At 35.5% G+C, this 22023-nt stretch overlaps 1 protein-coding gene across 1 annotated transcript in view; it reads right to left on the bottom strand.

Annotated features, from left to right (window-relative positions):
• Nucleotides 1–22023, bottom strand: part of CNTN5 (contactin 5) — a 1066495-nt gene that overhangs the window by 86943 nt on the left and 957529 nt on the right. The window contains exon 16 of the mRNA XM_081099170.1: nt 18566–18686. Within this exon, the coding sequence (XP_080955296.1) occupies nt 18566–18686 (121 nt within the window). The remainder of the gene's footprint in view (nt 1–18565; nt 18687–22023) is intronic.

Genomic DNA, 22023 nt, shown 5'->3' with positions numbered 1-22023 from the left:
CCTATTAGATCATGGCAATCTTTTTATGATAATTTCTAGTTAAGGAATAACCATAAGGTCTAAACTGGCAAAACAAGATGAAGGGATGGACATTTGTAGAGATGTATTAGTTCTTTCTCCTGTTATATGTGAACAAGAAAGCATTTAGCCTCTATTATTTGGGCAGATAGACAATGACTACAATGAGCTCTAGGGTAAGACTGACTTTGTAGACAACAGAGTGAAGAGATGGAACCAACTTTGGTTCTTGAAAAATATTTGAGACCCTGGATGAACCAATTTAAAAATCTACTTTCTGTCATGAGAGCCAATACATTTCCTTATTGTTTAAACCCATCTGAGGTGGGTTTTCTATTGCTTGCAACTGGAAGCATCCTAAAGATACAAAGTATAACTGAGAATGCCCTTGGTTTATGAAAGATTAAAACTGGAATAACTCCTTATCTGTTATATATTAGCATAAATAAACAGAAAAGAGCATATCCAATAATAAATTACCCCAGATAAACCCCTTGGAATTGAAAAATGACAAGTTAATTGAGAAAACTGATGGAACAGCTGGCTGACTAGAAGCAAACAGCCAAATAGGTAAACACATAATGCAATAAAATTATTAAAATGATTTAATAATTTACCTATAGGATAATGGAATAATCATTTTGGATAGAAATTTGGGACTTATTAAAGATGTACTATTATAATCAATATTTTTATGACAATAATGTTCAACAAATTATTGAAAATTAGAGAAAAAAATTTAGACCAAAATTAACAAAAACTCGTAATTAAACATTCTGTGTGTTTCATATTGCTACATCAATTAAAAAAAGAGGCCTGAAAGGGTTGGAGAAACTACCATGTGACAGCATTGAATGATGAAAGCTGACTAGATACCAGAACTCAGTTTCATGCAGGCCTTGCCACTTTCCAGTAAAGTAACTTAGAAGTTCACTTAGTACCTCTGGGACACAGAAAGTTTTCAGATACTGTGTTTGGAAAGATGGGTTTTTCAATTAAGATTCCAATAAAAAAGTTTCTCTAGGCTGGTGTTTAAAGATGGAATAGGTGACGTGTGTGTGTGTGTGTATGTGTGTGTGTGTGTGTGTGTGTGTGTGTGGCAAAAGGGGATAAGTAAATATACAAAAGACTGGCAATATCAAGGCAATTTAGAAGAGAGGGAAGGAGGGAAGGCAGGTAGAGTATGTTTGGTTAGAGTAGCAGCAATCTATAAAGGTTGGGAAAAGTAGGTTGAGGGAAGGCCTTGAACAACAGGACAATAAGTGTGAACTTTGTTATGAAGGAAGTAGAGAGCCTATAATATTATTAAATGGGAGATGGATCAATACATTTGATATTATATAGGAAGAGTTAAGAGTCAAAACAAACCATTATTCGACTTGAATCACTGAGCTAAATGATTTAGGACCTACAATTACTGCAGAATTTCGTTCTTGGATAAATTGGAATAGTAGAATAAAGGAATAATCTGGAGGAGGATCTCAAAATTAAAATAAATTCTGGTGATAACACTGAAGTGCAGAGATGGGAAGATTCTATTTTGAAGAGAGTTGAAAGTGTCAGGAATAGTTATTGAGAGCAATGTTATAGGGAATCAATAATCATAAAACAGTAATATTGCTGAACAACACTGAGAGCTTATATGAAGTGAAAAACATAATTTTATAGGGGCTGAGTCTACACAGTTCCATTAGATTCTTTATGCTCTATGCTTGCAACATAGTTGACTGAGTTCACAAGACGGCATGATAGGTATCAAGGAAGTCATGGATTTCAGGTAGGGATTAAATTAGGTATAGCTGGTGAGTGTATAAGTTAAGTGAAATCCATGTTAAACTCAGGAGAGGACTAAATATATGTGAGAAGACACCTATTGTAGGAGATTAAAGCTGTTGTCAAAGATTTAATCTCTTCAATTATAGATTGAAATACACATGGCAGAGCTTCCAGAACATAAGTTAGGACCTCTACAGTTGCAAATAGAGCAATTGATAGTTCAAAAACTCCTCTATTCAACCTAAAATCTTTGGCCCAGTAAGCACACCCAAAATCTTATTGGATGCATAAGCCTATTCTTTAGTTTCTTATACTCCATGTAGCCAGAATCCAGCATATATGAATCATCTTTGCTACTTGCATTTACTTTTTAATATTTAGGTCAACACTTCTTATGAGAACAACTGTGTGTGTGTGTGTGTATGTGTGTATGCTGCAAAGTATAGAGTGGAGTAGAAGGTGAGATGGAGTCATGAAAACATGCTGAGACTTGTAGAGCATTGTCTTGTTAAAGTTCTGTATTTCTTCTGTAGTCACAATTTTTGTTTTGATGTTCAAATGCAGTCATGCTTAAGTACTTTTTTCTGTTTTTTTATTCTTTCACCAGAAGTTGTTTCAAATCATTACTACTTTCTGCCAGTAAGATTATTCCATCTGCATTATCTTAAGTTATTGATATTTCTTCACTGATTTCACTCCTCCTTCCTCTGAATCTATCTCAGTTTTTAGTATATGTTCTGCATAGAGATTAAACAAATAGGGAGACAAAATGGACCCTTGTCCGACACCTTTGCCTATAGGAAACCATTCTGTCTCCATATTATGTCCTGACAGTAGCTTCTTGTCCACAATATGCTAGCCATCAAGACAAACAAGCCTGTTTTTTTTTTTTATAACAACCCATAGCTTTTCATGATTGATGCAGTTAAAGGCTTTACTGTAGTTTATAAAACATAGCTAACTTTCTTCTGAAATTCTTTGGAGCTCTCCAGTAGCCAAAGAATGCTCACAATTAGATTTCAAGTGCTTCTTCTTTTTCGGAATACAGCTTGAATACAGCTTGGTATTTCTGCACCACTTTATATGAGTGTGGAATTACAGATATGGTCCTACTGCACTCCTTGGCATTTCCTTTAATGAAAGTTTTTTGAACATTTACAGTCTATAGGCCATTGATTTGTTTTCCATATTTGTTGACATATTCTTGTTAGGATTTTGACAGGTTCAGCTCTTGTAGCTTGAACTATCTTGGCCACTTACCCCTTCTACTACAGAAGAAATGGACAACTTTAGCATTGACAAAGAAGACACTGAAATTGTTAAAGATTTTGCTTACCTTGGTTCAGTCATCAATTCAAATTGAGACTGCAGCCAAGAAATCCAGAGAAGGCTGAGAATTGGAAGGGAAGCAATGGAAGAATTGGAAAGAGCATCAAGAGCAAAGATACGTCATTAAAGACCAAGGCTAAGATCATTTACGCCCTTGCATTCCCAATGACTATATACAAATGAAAAAGTTAGAAAGTGAAGAAGGTTGACAGGAAAAAATTGATTCATTTGAAATATGGTATTGAAGGAGAGCCCTACAGATACCCTGGACTGACAGAAGGTGAGCAAGTGAGTCCTAGAGCAAATTAAGCTTGAATCATTGACAGAGCTAAAAATGACAAAACTGAAGCTGCCCCACTCTGGGCACATCCTGGGAAGACAGGGTTCTTTGGAAAAGATAGTAATGCTGGGGGGAAAGAAGGCAACAAAAAAAAGAGAAGAGGACCACATATAAGATGGATTGACTCCATAAAAGCCATAGGGATGAGTCTTTAGGAGCTGAGTGGGGCTGTTGAGGACAGCACATTGTGGACATCACTCATTCATAGGGTTGCCAGGAGCTAGAACCCACTCAATGGCATGTAACATGGACACTGATAGAGACAGAAATGCCCATGCTACAAAGAATTGTTTTGTGATTGCAGCTGTAGGAAACTTCTGAAATCCCTTTCCCACCACACCATCCCCAAATAGTTTCCCCTCATACTTCACTGTGCCTGCTCTCTATCTTATTTACATGTTTTATCACGTGGCAATATATTTAACATTAACTGTCTATGATTATTATTTATTCAATTGCTACCCAATCTTCCCATTTACTTGATTTATAAAAATATAATTACTCTTTTTGTGGAAAAGAATTATATATTCATTCATTCATACATTTAAATTTCTTCAACAATATTGAGGAAATAGCTACTGTGTGCAAGACTCTGGGATAGGCAGCAAACAGGATAAGGAAGGTACCTGTCCTTATGAGTTTTACTTTCTAGAAAGAAGACAGCCAATGAATGAGATAATTTCAGATAGTAGTAAATGCAATAAAGAAAATAAAGTGTGGTGAAAATTGGTGGAGGAGAGGCAGGAAACATTAGAGAACTGAGAAGTAAATAAGAAGGGGCCATCCAGCCAAATAAATATTATGCCTAAAACATCAATTAAAAAATTCCTAAGTGTTTGGCATATTTGTGGATTCTGGTGTGGTTGAAACAAAGTGAAGGAAGACCACAGAGGGTGATACTATTGGAAAGGTCAATAGGTGCCAGATAATATAGGGATTTGAAAGCAATGGTAATACATTGTGATTTTATTGTGGATGTGATGGGAAGCCATTGGATGACTATGAGAAAGTCAAAGGAAAGAAGCTATTTAAAAACCATAAAGCAAAAGTGTGATGGAAACCCTCAGGGGCTGTAGGAAGATTTTGGGGAAAATCTATTTGAATTTAAAAATGTATGGGTATTTTTCATTGCAATAAGGTTTTGGTAGCAAAGGTAAATTGTGGTGATTGAGTAAATCACTATTCCAATGTTGTTTTATTGTACTATTGTTGGTTGATAGATGTTGTCAGTGTAGTTTCAATGACAGCAGTAGTTTCAGAGGATGCTTTGCAAATCAGTCTTTTGAATCTTATTGGGAGTATCACGATCTTCTACTTCTGTAATAAGCAAAACCAAAAACCATACCACCTCTTCCCCACCCCAGTGGTAGTTATAATCTGTGAATATGTAGTTTTCATTGGAACTCTGATTCCTTTGGGTTAGATGGTGTAATGTGACCAGACCAGTGAGTTGTGAACTAAAATGACTTGTGCCATTTTTGGCTGAAGTATTTAATTACCAATTACATCACTGTGTTTAAGATGTTTATTTAAAAAATCCTTATGTTATTTTCTTTAGGAAAATATAAACACTTCTAATCAATTATCACAGACTTCAGGTGAAAGATAAATTAACCAAAGATTCAAGGTAGTTTAATAGGCATAAATATTTAATGTAATATTACAAAATGAGTTGAAGTTGTACATTCCATATGTATCCCAATATGAAAGTAGTACTGTCCATCCATCGAAGGTAATCTTTCTGAAATGGAAAATAGATATTTGAGGGTATAGTGTACAAACTGGCAAGAATAATTTAAAATAATCAGCTTGTTTATTTAAAAAGTCAACCAACCCAGATGCTATCCTGAAATTAATTTATCAAGCTAGTATTACAAAAATTCTAAAAACAGATGAGTTAAAGAAATCCTGTAGGAAAATGCCATATGGTGTCCTAAAATATGAAAGGTACCATATTTCTACAAAGCTTTCTATAAATCTAATATTGGGTTTATTGTGTATGACTAATAACAATTCTGCAATGCAAATTAAGATCAAGAAAATAATGACTACATGGACTTTTAAATTTGTTCAGTCTCACTGTTCATTTATGAATAATTTATACATATCTCTGTGACTTCTTTTCCCAAATACACCATGAAGTGAATTTGTCATTAGTATTTCCAATGACACATTAGGCCAACATATTTATACAGCTATTCTCTTTAAGATGGGTACACTCTACTATGGACTAAAACTGTAAGTAGGAAAGTTTCTTTAATATGTCTTTTCTGAGGTATAAATTTGCACTTATTTTCATTTAATTAGGTTTTCTTTTATGAATTTCCTTGATACCAACAACATGTTCTACAAGATATCTATTTGAGACTAAGGACATGTTTTATAGTGATAGAAATGAACAGAAATTGACAAACATGATCTGGGGTCATTAATTTCATGTATTAAGTAACAGAGCAAGTCAATAGTCCCCTAAGGACTTAAAAAATGAGTATTACAACGTGCTTAACGTTTTGGCCAGTAGCTGAGATATAATAGAAAAATAACTGTCTTAGTGTTTTCTTAATGGCTGCTGGCTTATACTCTGAGGATTTTGGCTTTACAACTGTAAAACATTTACCATTATGCAATGTACCATTACAGCTTCGCACAGACTGACAGATGACTGCTGTCACATGGTGACAGTGAACTTGGTACAATCCCGATGCCACCATCTAACTCATTTGGAGAAATGAAGACAGTAGGCTCTTGAAAAAGCACTTAAATGAGCAGTCCTGGAGGTTGGATAATTTGTAACAGATGCTCCATATAATGGATGGATTACAGGGAGAGCGTCTGTAATGCAGACTATCTCATTCATTGGGTTATGATCGATGCTGCTTATTAGGTTGACTTAACATTCAGTGAGCTGAGATTGTAAGACAAATATGTGAGCTTTGAGGTACTGGTACATATAGATCAGGTGATAAAAAGTCTTTGAAACAGTGATTAAGTATTTCAAATGAAGTTTACTAATAACAGTTGTATTTCTTGAGTTGGCACAAAAGAAGCAGTTATATGAACCAATAACCTCCTGAACAAAACATGTAATTCAAACAGACTTGTTTCATGCCTCAGTTTTCTGTGATTAATAAACACTTAAATTAACCAAATCAGAAGGCTGACAAAGAAGAAAGCTGGCGTTTTGATATAATTAACTTGTGTGATTTATAAAAAATTCCCTTCGCTTGAAATTTTATACTTTTGACCTAGAACGTTTTAAAATCTAAGACATAATTCTAGAGGAACTTGAAAACCATTCATACTATTTAGTTTCAATTAAAAAATCAAAATATTTATTTCACAAGTACTTTCAAATCCTTTTGGGTCCTTGGTGAGTTCTTAAAGCCTTTCTACTCTTTAATTTTTGCCTGACCTATTACAGGTATGGCAAAGTCCTATGTAAACATTCATTGAATGCATATTTATGTGTTAAAAATAATGAATATTATGATGTAAGTCAACTAAATATATATTTGTTTTTCATGTGATATTAAGCTGGTGACTATTAGACATGTAGTTAGTGATGACTATCATGGATATGAAAGCAGTACTCTTAGGACTCTGACTTCTCTATTATAGCCTCATCTACACATCTTTTCTAGAATAAAATATAAATTGTGTAATTAACCCTTTTTACTCAGTCTTATCCTTTTGGTGAACTTGAAGCTCTTCAGTGTTATGTCACATATGGGAAATTCCCTTGCACACTAAGTTAGTTCTTGCTCAAGGACAGATGCCTTTACGATGGAATGCTCAGTGCATATAAATACATGCTATTATAAGCAATCTGCTTCAGGAAAGTGATGCAAGATTTCATTGGCTCAGTTAACTGACTATACTGAGATGGCCGTGATAGTGGTTTCATAATTTATTTATCCTGATGACGGCACACTAGTGGGGAACACAATGATGCCTATCAACAGGCCACTCTGACCCTGAGAAAGGAGAGGCAGACATAATGCTCCCAATGATTTTAGAATGTATTGTCAAATTGTAATTGAACAAGATGAACAAAATAATCAGAAAATTATTGACTATTTTAGTCAGTGAATAATAAGATACAATCACCTTCTGAATAAATGTAGACCATTTTCCTGCCCTTACATACCATGAAGAACACTGATTCATCTCCTTAATCTGAAAGATCAGGGAAACAAAAAAGCCTTCTTCTACTTAAGAGTATCAACAACAATATTTACCATTTACTGAGAACTCTTCTTCCATTTGAAATCTCCTTTCATTCTCTTATTCAATCTGCAAATTACATATTTTTATCCCCATTTAAAAAACGAAGTATCCAGATGAGGTAATATGACTTGCCTATGGTTATTCAGCTGGTTTCAGCGTGAGATTCAAATTCCAGCCTCGGTTATCTTTATAATGCTACCCTGTATGGACTGGGTGAAATGGTTACTATCGCAGCCATTTTAACAATGTGTGTGATTTTTAAATTGGGCTTGAGATTAAACTAACATTTACTGAGCACCAGCTATAATCTAGTTCTGATGCTAAGAGCTCTGGTTCCCAAAGACCTTCCTTTTCCATGTGCAGCACTAACACAGCCGACCTTTCACAATATTTTTCATGTTATTTTAATTTTCTCAGTGTAATAAATAACCTTGCAGCTGTCACTTTTATAGCTCAGCTTTTCAATGCTTGCCTACTGTGAATCTTGTACAGGATATTTTCTATTTTTAATAAACTGTTTTTATAAAGCGAAGAACTATTTTTTCCCATTCACCCTTACTTTACTTTTTAGTGACCTCAGCAATGATTCACAAGTTTCCAAATGTAAAATCTACTGATATATTCAATCAATAACATAGGGTAGAGACCCATGTGCTCACGATTGCCAATCTTTACATTTAATGGGTCAAATTAGATTTTCACTATATATACCATGCGATAAGTTCTATATACTTTACTTTTTTGGAGAAAAAAAAGAGATTTAAATCATCAATCTGAGAGTTTTTTTTTTTTTCCAACAAGAATAAGTCACTTTTTCTTCTTTTCTTGGCATTAACAGACATCATCTGGTATTCAGTATTTTCCCTACTCTTTCACCCCAGATGCTCCAACTCATTAGAGAGCTAATTGCCTTTGTAATTCTAAATTAAGGAGTACTTAGTGAAACGGAGACATTACCTTTGCCAGGTGTTTGGGAGGACAAAATTCAATCTGCCATAAAAGTCAGTAAAGTTTCTTCCAATCAATGCTAGTTCTCTCACTGTTCAGTCTGCATGGATTTTGTGTTGTTCGATGAAGAATCAGTCAGACAACAGGATACATGTTGTTTGGCGTTACACAAAAGCAAGAAAATAATTAAGAATTGAGTATTTTGGAATATAGGTTGAAATGAAACAAGATTTTGGGATAGAGACTAAAGTGAACTTACCAATTTTCCATCATCTTCCTTGAAGATGTGATCAATCATTGGGTTGACTTTCAGCAAAACTTTTGCTTAGAACTTGGGTTCTTTGTGACTTCATTTGGGTTATCAAAGAAGGGCCATGTAGTACATATGAACTCTACAAGGCTGTATTCTAGGCTCCACACAAAAATAAATTACTAAAAGACACGCTAAAACAATCTAGGTAGCAGTCACAGAAAACAGAATGTATTCAGGATTTTTTTAAAAGGTCAGGTTTTAGAAAGGATTGGTGGTTGGTTTCGGCTGTGTCTATATAAAACATAAGAAAAGTGAACAAGGAAGGTGATTTTTCCAAACAATTCAAACAAACAAATGAACAGACAAAGTGCATTTTCAATATTCTGCCTAAGCAATATTGGTGAGTTTAAGGACATCCTTCTGAACATCAAAGACCTTTTTTTTGGTTTGTTTTTGTTATTGTTTTGCTTTCATGACTCTTGGCATAATTCACCCATAAGCAGATAAGAAACAACAAATTATCAAAGATGTGAAAGAACAGCAGGAGCAAATGGAAAGAAGGTGATTCAATTTTTAAAGCAATTAGGAGTTTTGTCCTTGTCTCATAATTGTAGCAATTGGAAGAAAAGTTTAAAATGAGAGAAAGAGCAGAGATCATGGAGGAAGAGGTCTATTATTTGCTGATGCTTAATATTCCTGGCGGCATTTTGTTCAGGGTGATTCCTTTAGATCAAAACCTATTGTCTGGATAAAAAGTGCCACAAGATCTTCTGAGAAAGTAGACATTAGACTTTGATATTTTATATAATTGGCAAAACACAGGGGTCAGAAGAAGTTCAGAGTTGGCAGTAAGGTTAGTGGTCATTTAGGACAAGGTATAAGATAGAAAGTGGTGATCAATAATGTTGAGTCTCTTGGTCATGGGGTCAAAGATTAGGGACTTTGAAAGATTACAGAACATGAAGCCTATCCTTAGAGGCTGATGGGAGTGAAAGAGTGCTGCATTTGCAAGCTGATGTAGAGTATCTTCTGTTCTCTTACGTGGCTTAGCAAATGATTACATGTTCTTCAATCCAGCCCATATATCATCTCCTTGATAAAACTGTCTAACTCCTAGGTTGTCCTTATCACTCCATTCCCTTGTTCCTTCTTTAAAATATATATTCTATTGATTTCAGAGAGGAAGGAAGAGGGAGAGAGAGATAGAAATATCAATTATGAGAAAGAATCATCAATTGGCTGCCTCCTGCATGCCCTCCACTAGGAATTAAGACCACAATCCGGGCATGTGCCCTGACCAGGAACTGAATGGTGACCTCCTGGTTCATAGATTGATGCTCAACCAGTGAGCCATGCTGGCTTGACTCCCTTGTTTCTTATAAGATTCTTCCTTTGTCATTCACTCCTTCCCTCCACCCCTTCCTTCCTTTCTCTTTGTCTTCCCTCTCCTTTCCTTTGTTTCTCTGTCTTCCCTCCCCGCTCTCACAGTATTTATTAGCAGTTGTAAGGAACTATATCAGGTCAGGAACTCAATAGGTTCTGGAGATACAATAATGAATAAAATGGGAACAATTTGACAACTGATGGAAGGCAGTACATTAATTTAAAATGCTCATTTTGAAATCAATTTGCCTAGACTCTATTCACTTCTTGCACTTACTAGGGTGACATTTGACAGTTCCTAAACCTCCTGAGCCTTGGATTACTTATCTTCATGTTGTAACTAAAAATAGTACTCCTTTCATATTGTTTTCATGTGATATGCTAAATGGACAAAGTGAAATCATTCATATGAAGCCTTTAACACAGTGCTTGGCATGCAGAAAGAAATTAAATGTTTTTATTATTGTTAATGGAGCTTACGATCAGAAAGCAAAATGTGCTGCTCATATGTCTGTAACAGCACTCCTGGTATTATATTTTTAAAAAAGGTATGCCCATGTCAAGGACATAAGTTTTTCATGGTTAGCTAGTTCTTAGCACAGTTCCTGTCAGATATTATGTGCTCTATAAATCTTTGGTGAATAAATATTGAATGGAATGAATGAAAGCGAGAAAGGTTCAAGTTAAACAACCTGCCCAAAGTCACATAACTAGTAAGAGCTTGTGGAGATGTGAAATAGTTTATCTACCTTCAAAGCCCATGCTTTTCTTAAGCTACTGCACCACCTGTCATACATGATTGCTTGCCTTCCTCCACCTACAGTAATTTGTTATTATATCCATCATTCCACTGAATTTGTCCTTGTCAAGATCATCAATTGCTGTCAAGGTACTCAATCCAATAGTATATATTGGTTCTCATTTTACTTGTATTTGACACTGTTGCCTATTTGCTCCTTTCTGAAATTCTCTTTTTTATTTGTCCTTATTACTTGATTTCCTTGGCTTTCCTCCTAATTTCTCTCTCTCTCTCTCTCTCTCTCTCTCTCTCTCTCTCTCTCTCTCTCATTATCACTCTATCTCTTTCTGGCAGGTATTTTCTAATCTCCTTTGTAGCTTCCTCCTCCTTTCCAACTTTAGTGTTTCTGGAAGTTCCATCCTGAGCCCTTTCCCCATCTCATTCTTCACATACTATCTCTGTCATTTCATTTCTATCTGATCATGCTCAAATCCACATCTCAATTTCAATGTTTCTCTCCTGAGCTCCATAGCCATATGTATTTGTTTATTTGATATTTCTCTCTGGAGAGCCCTATCTTAAATAAATGCTGTTCCTTTAGTCCACATAATTTATCATCTAAACCAGGACTATTTGGAAAGTAAAGGGGCCTCATTAATAATTACTCTGGCATTCCAAGGTCTAACCAAAATTCATGATCTCATTCCCATTGTACACACAATTGAGCATTACAACTGGCATTCATCTATGCCCCCTATTTCTCATTTTTCGTAGCCAAGTTCTGTAGATTCTCCTTCCTCCTATTTTTTTATGTACACTCATATCAATCTCCATTATCATTGCCTTTTTTCAAAACCTTCTTATTACTTGCTAGGATTACTGCAAAACCCTGCAAATCGGTCTACTAGCAGGCCACTGTGCTTCACTCTCCACTGAAACACCCTCTACGGTTTTAAGAATGATCTAATCATGTCCCTTTCCTGCTTTGGCCCTTTGATGAATACACATAACTTCTAGCACAAAAGTTAAGCACTTTTCCATGGCATCAGAAGGCACTTATTCCCAATCCTATCTCACCACGCCTTCCTCTTGCACACTGGACCTGTCCTCACCTACCGAAGAGTAGGCAATTAATGAACAATGATTAGATCAGCTTTTAAAACAAAACCACACACACGAAGACCTTGTCTCAACAAATTTACATAAATGTGAAGAAGTAGTAAATGTGACTTTTATATGAGGATGGACACATAAGAAAACTAGGGTAAGTCTGTGTGAAACAGTACATAGTTAAAGGTGATCACCTTACAATTTGTGACTAAAAAATATGTATGATATATAAAACCCAGTTGACTAGAATTTTTCTCATAATGTAAGAGTGAGGTCAGAGTCTTTGTTTAAAAATAGCAAAATGCTCACATCAAAGAACCCAAAATACCAAAGTCAGTTAACTGAAATATTTGTGTCTAAAAGAGAAGATAGCTTCTAGCAGTTGTTGAGCAAAGGAAACACAAGAAACTTCGTCTCCATCAATTGGTTGTCTGTACACAACAACATCATTTTGTTTTTTACTTGCACCTCTACCTGCCATCTATCTGTCCTCTCCAATCATTTCAGCCAGTCTGGTAGCTTCAGTCAACTGTCATTCAAGGAGCCAAACTAAATGTGGTGCAGAGAATTCATTCACACATAAACTCATGACTGATCAAAAACCAATACTTTTTAGTCAGTTGTAAGAAAGTTCCATAGGTTAGCAAGCAACTATATGAGAAGCATAAGATAAAAGAAACTGCTATTTAGTGCCTAAAATAAATTGTATAGGTGCCAATTGAATTAACCTACATGAATTATAAGCTAGAAAAGCAAGTGATTGGTATAAGTTAATTTAAATAATTTTATCTAATACTAGTGATATTGGTTACCTAAAATTTCTATAATGATGCCAGGGAGTCCAGTAAGACATTGTTTAAATAAGATTTGATTTTCTTTAAGAGGGAGGATATTTTGTATCTGCATTTTAGTGTGTGTTTTTATTTAAGTATTATAAAAACAGATGTATTAACTAAAAAACTGTTATTCTGCTCCAAAGCATAGATTGTTTTGCAAATTCACTTACTATTAATATTAACTAAGATTAAAATTACACTGAAAACATTTGTCATTCTCCACTGATCCCTAAATAACAGCATACTGGCAAATCCAGCTTTACGTTTTGTGACTATGGATCCTTTTTCACTAGAGACTGAGTTCAGGACATTACTTCATCATATGAAGGTTGTGCAAACTCTCAAGTATAAAGTTAGTGCATATTAGATCAAAGGTGGGAAAGAAAAACTAGGCAAAAATCTATCTTCCAAAAGATACTTGTCTTATATATTTGTGTATTTTAAAGGTTGGAAACGCTCTGAAGTGGTGAGATGCTAAAGATGTATTTACATTAATTTGGAATCTACATGAGTCACAAGACTAGTGCTGTGAGAGATGTAAAGATGGACACATTCATACTGCTTTCACTCTCAAATCAACGCATGTTAGAAATATGTTCAAGGTTTCTAATAAGCTTGAGTTTCCCTTTCTACTTGTTTGGGAAAGTGACAGTACTTGCGTCCTTCAAGGGCAAAAGGCAGAGAATTCTCAAAATTTTCTCCTTCCTCTCTTGCTAGTGAAAATTACTAAAAATTACAGCTTACAATCTGGAGTGTATTTAATCAAAGGTTCTAAAGTGGTTTCCATCAGGTGGTAATTGGTATCTTTAGGTTGTTTTCAGCTATTTGCAAACAAAACAAAACATAAATATTTCACAACTAGCTGAAATGTAAAGCCTCTTTGCTGTTGGCTGGAATTAAATTATCTAGTTTGGTAACACCAGCTACCTCACGATGATAAGAGGTTTTGGTGAGAATTGAAATAGAATTGTTCAGCACAATAAAAAAAAAAAAAAAGACCTTTCAAAACATAGGGATCATGGGGTAGAATAATAAAAAAGATCCTTTATGTAAAAAGTTGGCAAAATCTTGGAGGAGGCTCTGATATGCTAATTTTATAGATGAGTAAACTGAGATTTAGACAACTTTGCTCTTATTGATCCCTTCCCTTTACTAACATCCTTTCATTCTTGGATATTAATACACAATTTAATAGTGATGCAGGGCTGGTAGAGGGCACGGCGGGAGAAAGTCCCCATACTTGGATTGATGCTCTGCTGTCACCGCCTTGAAATTCTTATCAAGTTTTGAAGGAGGGCTCTGCATTTTCATTTTGCATCAGGCCTCACAAATTATGTAGCTGGCCCTGTAGCTATGCTTATGTTTTTCTTATATTTCATTATTTCCGCCGCAAGACAAAGTTATCTAGGAGCTTAACTTTTGGTGTTTCTCACCCCTTTTCCCAAGGTGTCTCTCACACCAGTGACTAGTGGATATAGAGCCACAAGGAGGGCTGAGACCGTGGTCTGTTCCTCTTTTCATTTCTAGTGCTAAGCTCGGTGCTTGGTACAGAGTAGGTGCCTAACGAACAGTCAACAAACACCTTTGACTTCTTTCATTGACAAAACATTCAAACTTTAATAGTTTTAGTTCTGCTGTGAAGAGTAACTCAGTGAATTGGGAGAGATTAAAGGTAAAATATTCAAGGGAAAAAAATCTTTCTTGGAAAGAATGAAATTGGATTGAGGGAAAGTTTAAAATAAGTAAATTGAAAAGACAGGTTGAACTCCAGGTTGAATACGAAGTAATGGGTGGGAGGAGGGAGGAATGGTTAAAAGTAGTTAGATGTCTCTCAACAAAGGTACATCCTGAGATGGATCCTTTCTTCTCAAATTCAATTTAATACATGTCTGATTTAACTTGGAAGTTGTAATTCAAGAAATGATAATTGTCCAAGTTTGGGGGAAACGGGATATATAGGCTGCGCATTCAGAAGGAACCAAGAGATTACTGATTCTTCTTTGACTATTCCAAGGGTTCCTTGACCTACTGTTTTGCATTAAGAAGCAGAGTAATTTGAATTTTTTTTAAAAAAAAGTAAGGAGAAGTAAAAGTTTTAATGTTTCCTCTGCCTCTGGGCAGAACTGACAGAGCTCATGCTCTGGTTCCCAGTTATCATAGCTTGGCTAACCACATTTATTATTTAAACCATGATAGTTTCCTACCCTATGTTCACTTTGGGAAACATATTTCTAACATTCATTTTTGTAAAATAAAATAAACAAACACTCCTTTCTCTGGAGACTTTTATGTTGTGTTTGATCACTTCTCATATTGTTTGGAGGTATCAGTTCTTTACAAATTGTGTATCTCCCTCAGTGAGGTTATCTCTTAATGGTCTATTGCCTTTATCCGGGATAAAATAGTGCCGTTCTAGCCATCTTTAAAGAGGTTCCTTATAGCATAGTCTTGTCTTATTTTCTCTGTTGTTGCTCCATCACACTCGAATAAGTGACTTAAGCTGTGCACAGATGTTCAGGTGTGGCTTTAATTTCTTTTTATATTCCAGGATAATAAGTTCTTTTAACATATTCATTACTTCTATTATGGTTCTCCAAATTATGCATGGTGCTGTTATAATGCCGGTTCACTGAATATTAAAAGATATGAGAGCAAGCAATTTTACGCTTCAGGTGATTATTTATGGGAAAATTCAATTTCTGGAGTATGATGGTGGACTAGAGGTGGTGAGTAATAGCGCTGACATTCACAAGCAAAGAGAAGCAACAGTGGAAACAAGCATCTGGGGGAGAGATAGCAGTGAAGGAGTGAATGGGAGAAGAAGTGGGAGCATATCAGTTAGAAACACTCAGATTGTAGATACGCCGTGGGGAGGTGTTAGGGCCGCACATCTGAGCTCCAATCTGGTGTGCTTGCTGGGCCAGGGAAAGAATTACAGGATTTGGTGAGATGCACAACAGAGTTTCATAGACTATCTCTAATGGAAAAGGAGATGATAAAAAAGGTAGCTTCATCAATGGAGAGGAATGTAGATTTTTGGCTCCCTAAATCTCTACTGGAATAGAACTACAGGGCTACAAAACATATTCTGTGTTAGGCAAGAATGTTCCTCACTCTCAACCTTGAGGAAAGTGACTACTCAAACAATTCAATGATGGTATTGTACAAGAATGTGGATGGCAGAATCGCCTTTATTGTTCCCATTCTTATGTGACTCACACTTGAATAAGAGTGCTTTAGGGATTTGGCTGCTGGAATTATAGCCGGTATTAGAAAAACTCCACCTAGAATGCCCGGTTTGGGTCCTGTGGGGCCTGTACTCTCAGAATGCCTCAGTTTTACAAATCAACGAATGAAGGAATGGGAGAGAAGAAATGGCAGGGTAAAAAGTACTTTGAGTTTTATTTCACAAGCCAACATTAAAAACACCAATATTCAAGCACCCAAGTTCCTTCAATTACCAGGAATTCTTAACTTAAAAACAACAACAATATTTTTATTTAAAAATAAAAAGAAGATCCAGAACCCTTAGTCCAGTTTTTATTGTCTAAGGCCAAGCAAGCAGAGAGGCAAGCTAGTTTTACTAATTTTAGAAAAGTAATGAAAATATAGAAGAGGAAATTGGCAACTTGATCCAACTCACTTCAAATGAAAGTTTGAGCTGAATGTGACATGAATATTCAGACAATAGCCACGTGTTTGAAATTGCTCTTGAGTATAATTCCAAAATTTATGCATTTTTATCATCTCCCAGGCAAAAAGCCAAAGGCTAAAAGAGCACAACACGAAAAAGCTGAACCTGAATTATGTTCTAAACCCTGTTGAGTTTAATTTTACTCACAAAGCAGAATGTTAGTTTGCCGCTTAAATGTGCCCCTCACAGCCCTGTAAAAAGACCTAGTTTCTCGTTATCAGCATCTAAACTGTGTGACTCATTTAGAAAGCTCCGATTTCAGAGGCATCATTCTAAATTACTGAGCAAGTGCTACACAATAAACACAAATAATCTCAAACAGACTGTAGCATGAGAAGAAAGCAATTTTCTAGAAATTTGACTGCAGTGTGGGGTGAGCAGTTCCATGAGCCTTGTAACTTCGAAAGGCATAGAGGAAAAATTTTAGCTAAATGGAATATTGTGTGAGGGTGAGCCCTTAAAAGGTTGTTGCTTTATAATAGGCAATACAGATACACAGTCTTGATATAAACTTGTAAAAAGTTCAAACAACCTTCTGAACAGAAACAAACACACACACAAAAAAAAATGAACAAGCTGCTACGCACCCAGATACACACTTGCTTCAAATCAACATTTCACTTGGACCAAATGATGGATGCACTACCAACAATCAGTAAGCCTTAGATGAAACATACAACTAAAACAAAGAGATGATGAATCTTACTATATACCTTACATTTTTTGCTCAAGATTTTTATAATATTGATAAATTCTTAAAAATTATAATTGGAAAACACTCCAAGTGAGTAAGAAATAAGATAATCTAAGATATACGTTTCTGCTGTGGATTGTGAAATTTTGATTTGCAGAGATCATGCAAAGGGTCTTAGCATGCAATACGCATAGCACACAAAGTGTAATTAGGAGCAAAAGGGAGAGGCATAAGGTGAGATTCTGGTATGTTCTAGTTTGTGTCTTGAATGGTAGTTTCATGGTGTGTTCACTTGGTAATTTCTCTTTGAGCTGTACAGCTGTACACTTATAATTTGTAAAATTTTCTGTAGGTACTTTGTGTCTCAATAAAAAGCTAAAAGGGGGAAAAGAAGAAGAAAGAGAGGAAGAAAGAAAAGAAGGAAGGAAATAAGGAAGGAAGAGAGAAAGGAAGGAGAGAGGGAGGGAGGGAGGGAGGAAAGGAGGGACAGAGGGAGGGATGGAAGGAGGGAGGAAGGAAGAAAGAAAGAAGAAAAAGAGAGAGAGAGAATGCATGCTAGCAGCTACATTTTCCATACTGAGAAATAATGTGGTGAAAGAAATTGGTACTGTTATTTACTTAATTCAAATAATGTGTAGCTTTATAGGGTCATACTATTTGGCAGCCTGGTTCATCGTTAAAAACCACTTAACTGTCATTTCTGCACAGAAAATTGTATTGGCATTTTCAGACTTTAAAAAATCCCTATGACTTAACAGTTGTAAATGCCACTGTATGAGGCATGCCGTCAGTTTTCCTGTTTGGGGAAGCAGAATTTAGAAGTTAGTGGAGGAAGCACATGCCTGGAGGCTCCACTGACTTTGCATTTGAAAAAAGCACATAAAGACACAAACACATTTTATCTCTGTATTCCAAGGGTCTTTGTGGCTCAACTGTTTACCATTTCTACTTGGCATTACGTTGATTAAACACTTGGTGACCACTTATTACTAAAGGTGTTTTGAACCCTGAAGCTGGATCTGTAGGTTTTGTCTGTTGCTAAGGAGCAGTTTTCCATGTAATATTTTCAAAGGCAAAAGGTTAAGCAAAAATGACATATATTGTAAAATTGAAAGTAAAATGCACAGTACTGATGTGCTCAAAGTCCATGCATTTAAATTCCTTTGTATGATAATTTATGGTGATCATGTCTTCAGACTGCACTATTAGCATACTCACCCCTAACAAGAAGTTCTGCCTCATCTGACACACTGTCTGCTGTGGTCTGTACCCTGCAGCCATATCTCCCAGCATGCATCAGAAGGATGTTCCTGATCATTAAATCTGCAGAGGATGCTTGCTGAAAGAGGGATGAAGTGCCAGTTTAAAATGTTGCAAATCTGCCTAGTTCAAGGTGGTTTAAGGGGAACTTTGCATATTTAGTCTAAGGGCCCATTTTTGGCCTTACAATTTATAAGACAACAATTCAGAAATCAAACATGCCCTAGTTTAAGGAACACATGGAAGTTATGTTTTCAACAATTGCTGATACAGGGTTTGAACATTTAATATTGCATATAATAATTTAGCAGCTATAATCTCTAAGAAATATTTAAATATGCACACAAATTCATATCTTTAAAAGTACAAGAAAAATAATCATTGAGCAAAAATTATTTCTTTGCTATTCAGAGACAGGACTATTTTTGTGGCAAGAAAATAGTATTGAAAGGAATGGCAACTTGTGAAAATTACTTCTGAGAAGACAACAGTGAAAAGATTATCTTGTATGGCTTTATTGAGTGATTCTTTTTGTAAATACACCATGGGAACGAGACCATGCTTAGGTAAAGACTGCTGGTCCCAAAACCATGTATTCCTCCCATGACCATGATTTCACCTCCCACAACTGAATCCTGGCTGCCACAACACTAATCCCCCATAACCATCAAAAAGCAGGGTCAACCTGAGTCTTTGTTAATCAATGCAGATACAAAACGCCAAAGGAGCTCAAAACACCCGATTCTTGTTTTGAGCAAGATGTTTAGAACATGGCTGAAGAATAAATGCAGTTGGGGAGATCCATAGTACCAGGAAGAGTATCTGTTAGATGTATCAGCTCATGGGATCGGTGATGATACTCCCTACACTCCAGACTGGTGCAACTTTTAATTACCTAATCTCGTCTTTCCTCTTCCATGAATATATAAAGATCTGGCATTTACAATCACTCACTCATGAGGTAGTTTTTTGGTTTTTTTCCAGATAATGACACAGCAAAACTCCAATACACTTTTCATTTTCCACGTTGCAATAAAAAAAACCAATTGACTGGAATGAGAGCAGATGCATGCAGCTTGAAATGACATATTCAGAGAATTCAACACTCTCCAACAGCTTGAACACATGAAAGAATGTTTAAAGCATGTTATGGAGAAGTACCCTGGATAAGAGATCTTTTAATTTTTGATGGGATGGTGAATTACCCTTAAAAATAATGCATTTGTCCTTAGAGGGCAGTATTCTGATGATTATTCAAGAGATTAACTGTTTGCATTTATTTTGAAATAGACCAATGAGTTATATGAAAATGAGAGGGGTTTCTAGAAATACTTTGTATGTTTTATCCTTGGCATTTATTCCTTAGCATCTAAATTAATTACTTAACTGTATACTATTGTTTCCATTTCTTTCTGGTATTTCATTGCTGATGGTGTTTTTTTTTTCTTATCTCTTTCTAATAGTCTTATAGGAACTTCTAAGGGTGTTGAACTTTTCTCTCATGAAATAATTGTTAAACATGATCTGGTTTAGTCATTTACAAGGGAAAGCTTCATAGTGAGAATGCATTAAAATGTCATAACAATTATTTCAAGGAATGTGATATTTGTTCAGTAAATGTCCTACGCTGCTAATTTCTTTAGGATAAATGGTTACTCTTAAATTTCATTTTCTCATCTCTACTAGACTAAGGAAGTACTTACTTCTTTCAAGTCAGAACAGGAACTTTACACTTTAATACCTCTTAACTATTATGGGGCAACAAAGCAAACTGTAAACATTATAAGCCATAATTCAGTTTCAAATCAGCATCATTTAATAAGGTATATATAGGCTTCAACATATTTGCCACTTTTGTAGTATGGGCTCATCTTAGATGTGAAAATCTCCTTTCCCTCCTGGATTCCTAAGAAGCTCTCCTGGTGGGGTACTCAATTAAATTAACCAGGAATCAAATTTAAAATCACGGGCACAGAATGGGGCTTATGTCTAATGGAAAAGCTAAGGAGAGGCCCAGAAAATGAGAAAGGACTTCATTGTTTTCTAAAATGAGCTTCTGAAAGGCTGAGGTTGGTGTTTTCGGTTTGCTTTATTGTTATTTTTTATTTGAGTGTTTTTCACTATCACATGCTGGTGGTGGTTAAATAGCTTTAAAAGTCATTATTGTAAGTCATTATTGAGGCTCACATTTTTGAAAAAAAGTATTTTGTAAAATCACATTCCTGTGATTAAAAAATTGTCTTATTTTCCAGACCCTTTTCTTCCAAAATATTTTTTTTTTTTTTTGGTCCTGGACAAAAGTCCCTAAAGCTTTGTCTTTTAAGGTGAAATATATTGAAATAAAAACTTAATGGGTTAAGAAGAGCCTTCATTAAAAATCTCAGGAGGGAGAGGTGTATATTATCATTCCTATGTTGTCTTTCACTTGGTTCCTGCAATTAATAGTGTGGAACGCCTTATACACTGGCTGAAGTTCTATCACCATCTATCAGGAATAAAAAAGTCTACCACCTATTGTATACCTATCAATACCAACACTATTTGAGGACTTGAAGTCTCACTTTGGGTCCATCCCTTGTCTTTTGAATTATATCTGTATTATTATTTTTTTTAATAATTTTAAATGGGGAAAATTAAAAATAAAATGAATGGATTGTGAACACTAAACCTAAATTACCCTTTCAGTAGATTTACTGATCTTTCAAAAGAAGTAATGAGAAGAATTCATGTGGGAACCCATTACACTTAATCTTAGCCCACAGTATGCAGTTCCTGAGAGAGAACCTTCGCAATTTAGTGCACTGTTAATAAAATGGTTACTTAGAGCAGATGCTTGCTTCCTTCAGCTTAAACCTCATTTTCACTTTTTCTCTCTCAGGGGCTACTCTCTCTTGTTTTCTTTGACACTTGCTTTATATCCTATATTTGCTTTGCTGCTTTCTTTGGCTTTATGAACAAATTATGTTGCTTCAAATAAATGTCCCCTACCAGTAATTAACACAAGGCTTTAGGAATTGTACATCTAACACAATGCATGCCACACAGTGAGAGCTCAATATATAGCTGTTGATTGAATGAGTGTGTGAGGTTCTTTATGAAAGAGGTTGCATGTTCACTCTGTGAGACCAGCAACATGGCTAAGTCATTTACTGTTCTTGGCCACATGGTGTAACTTTTAGAGCAGTTGCTAAATTATCTAACTTTCATTTATGACTCTGAAATAATCCAGGGAATGTCATCATTTCACAAGTCCAGTTCTTCATAGGATTTTACTTTGACTAAGCGCCTTGCTTAAAGATTTCCTAAAAATGGAAAGCTCATTGAACGTTGCTATTCAAAGTGTCTGCTGGCTCTTACTGCCCTGAGGTTAAAGTCCAATTTCCTTATTTCAACACAGAAGAACCCTCCAACCATGA

The sequence above is a fragment of the Myotis nattereri genome, assembly GCF_964212035.1.
Source record: "Myotis nattereri genome assembly, chromosome: 9".
Taxonomy (NCBI): Eukaryota; Metazoa; Chordata; class Mammalia; order Chiroptera; family Vespertilionidae; genus Myotis; species Myotis nattereri.
The sequence above is the reverse complement of the archived record's forward strand: the minus strand, read 5'-3'. Positions and strand labels throughout refer to the sequence as shown.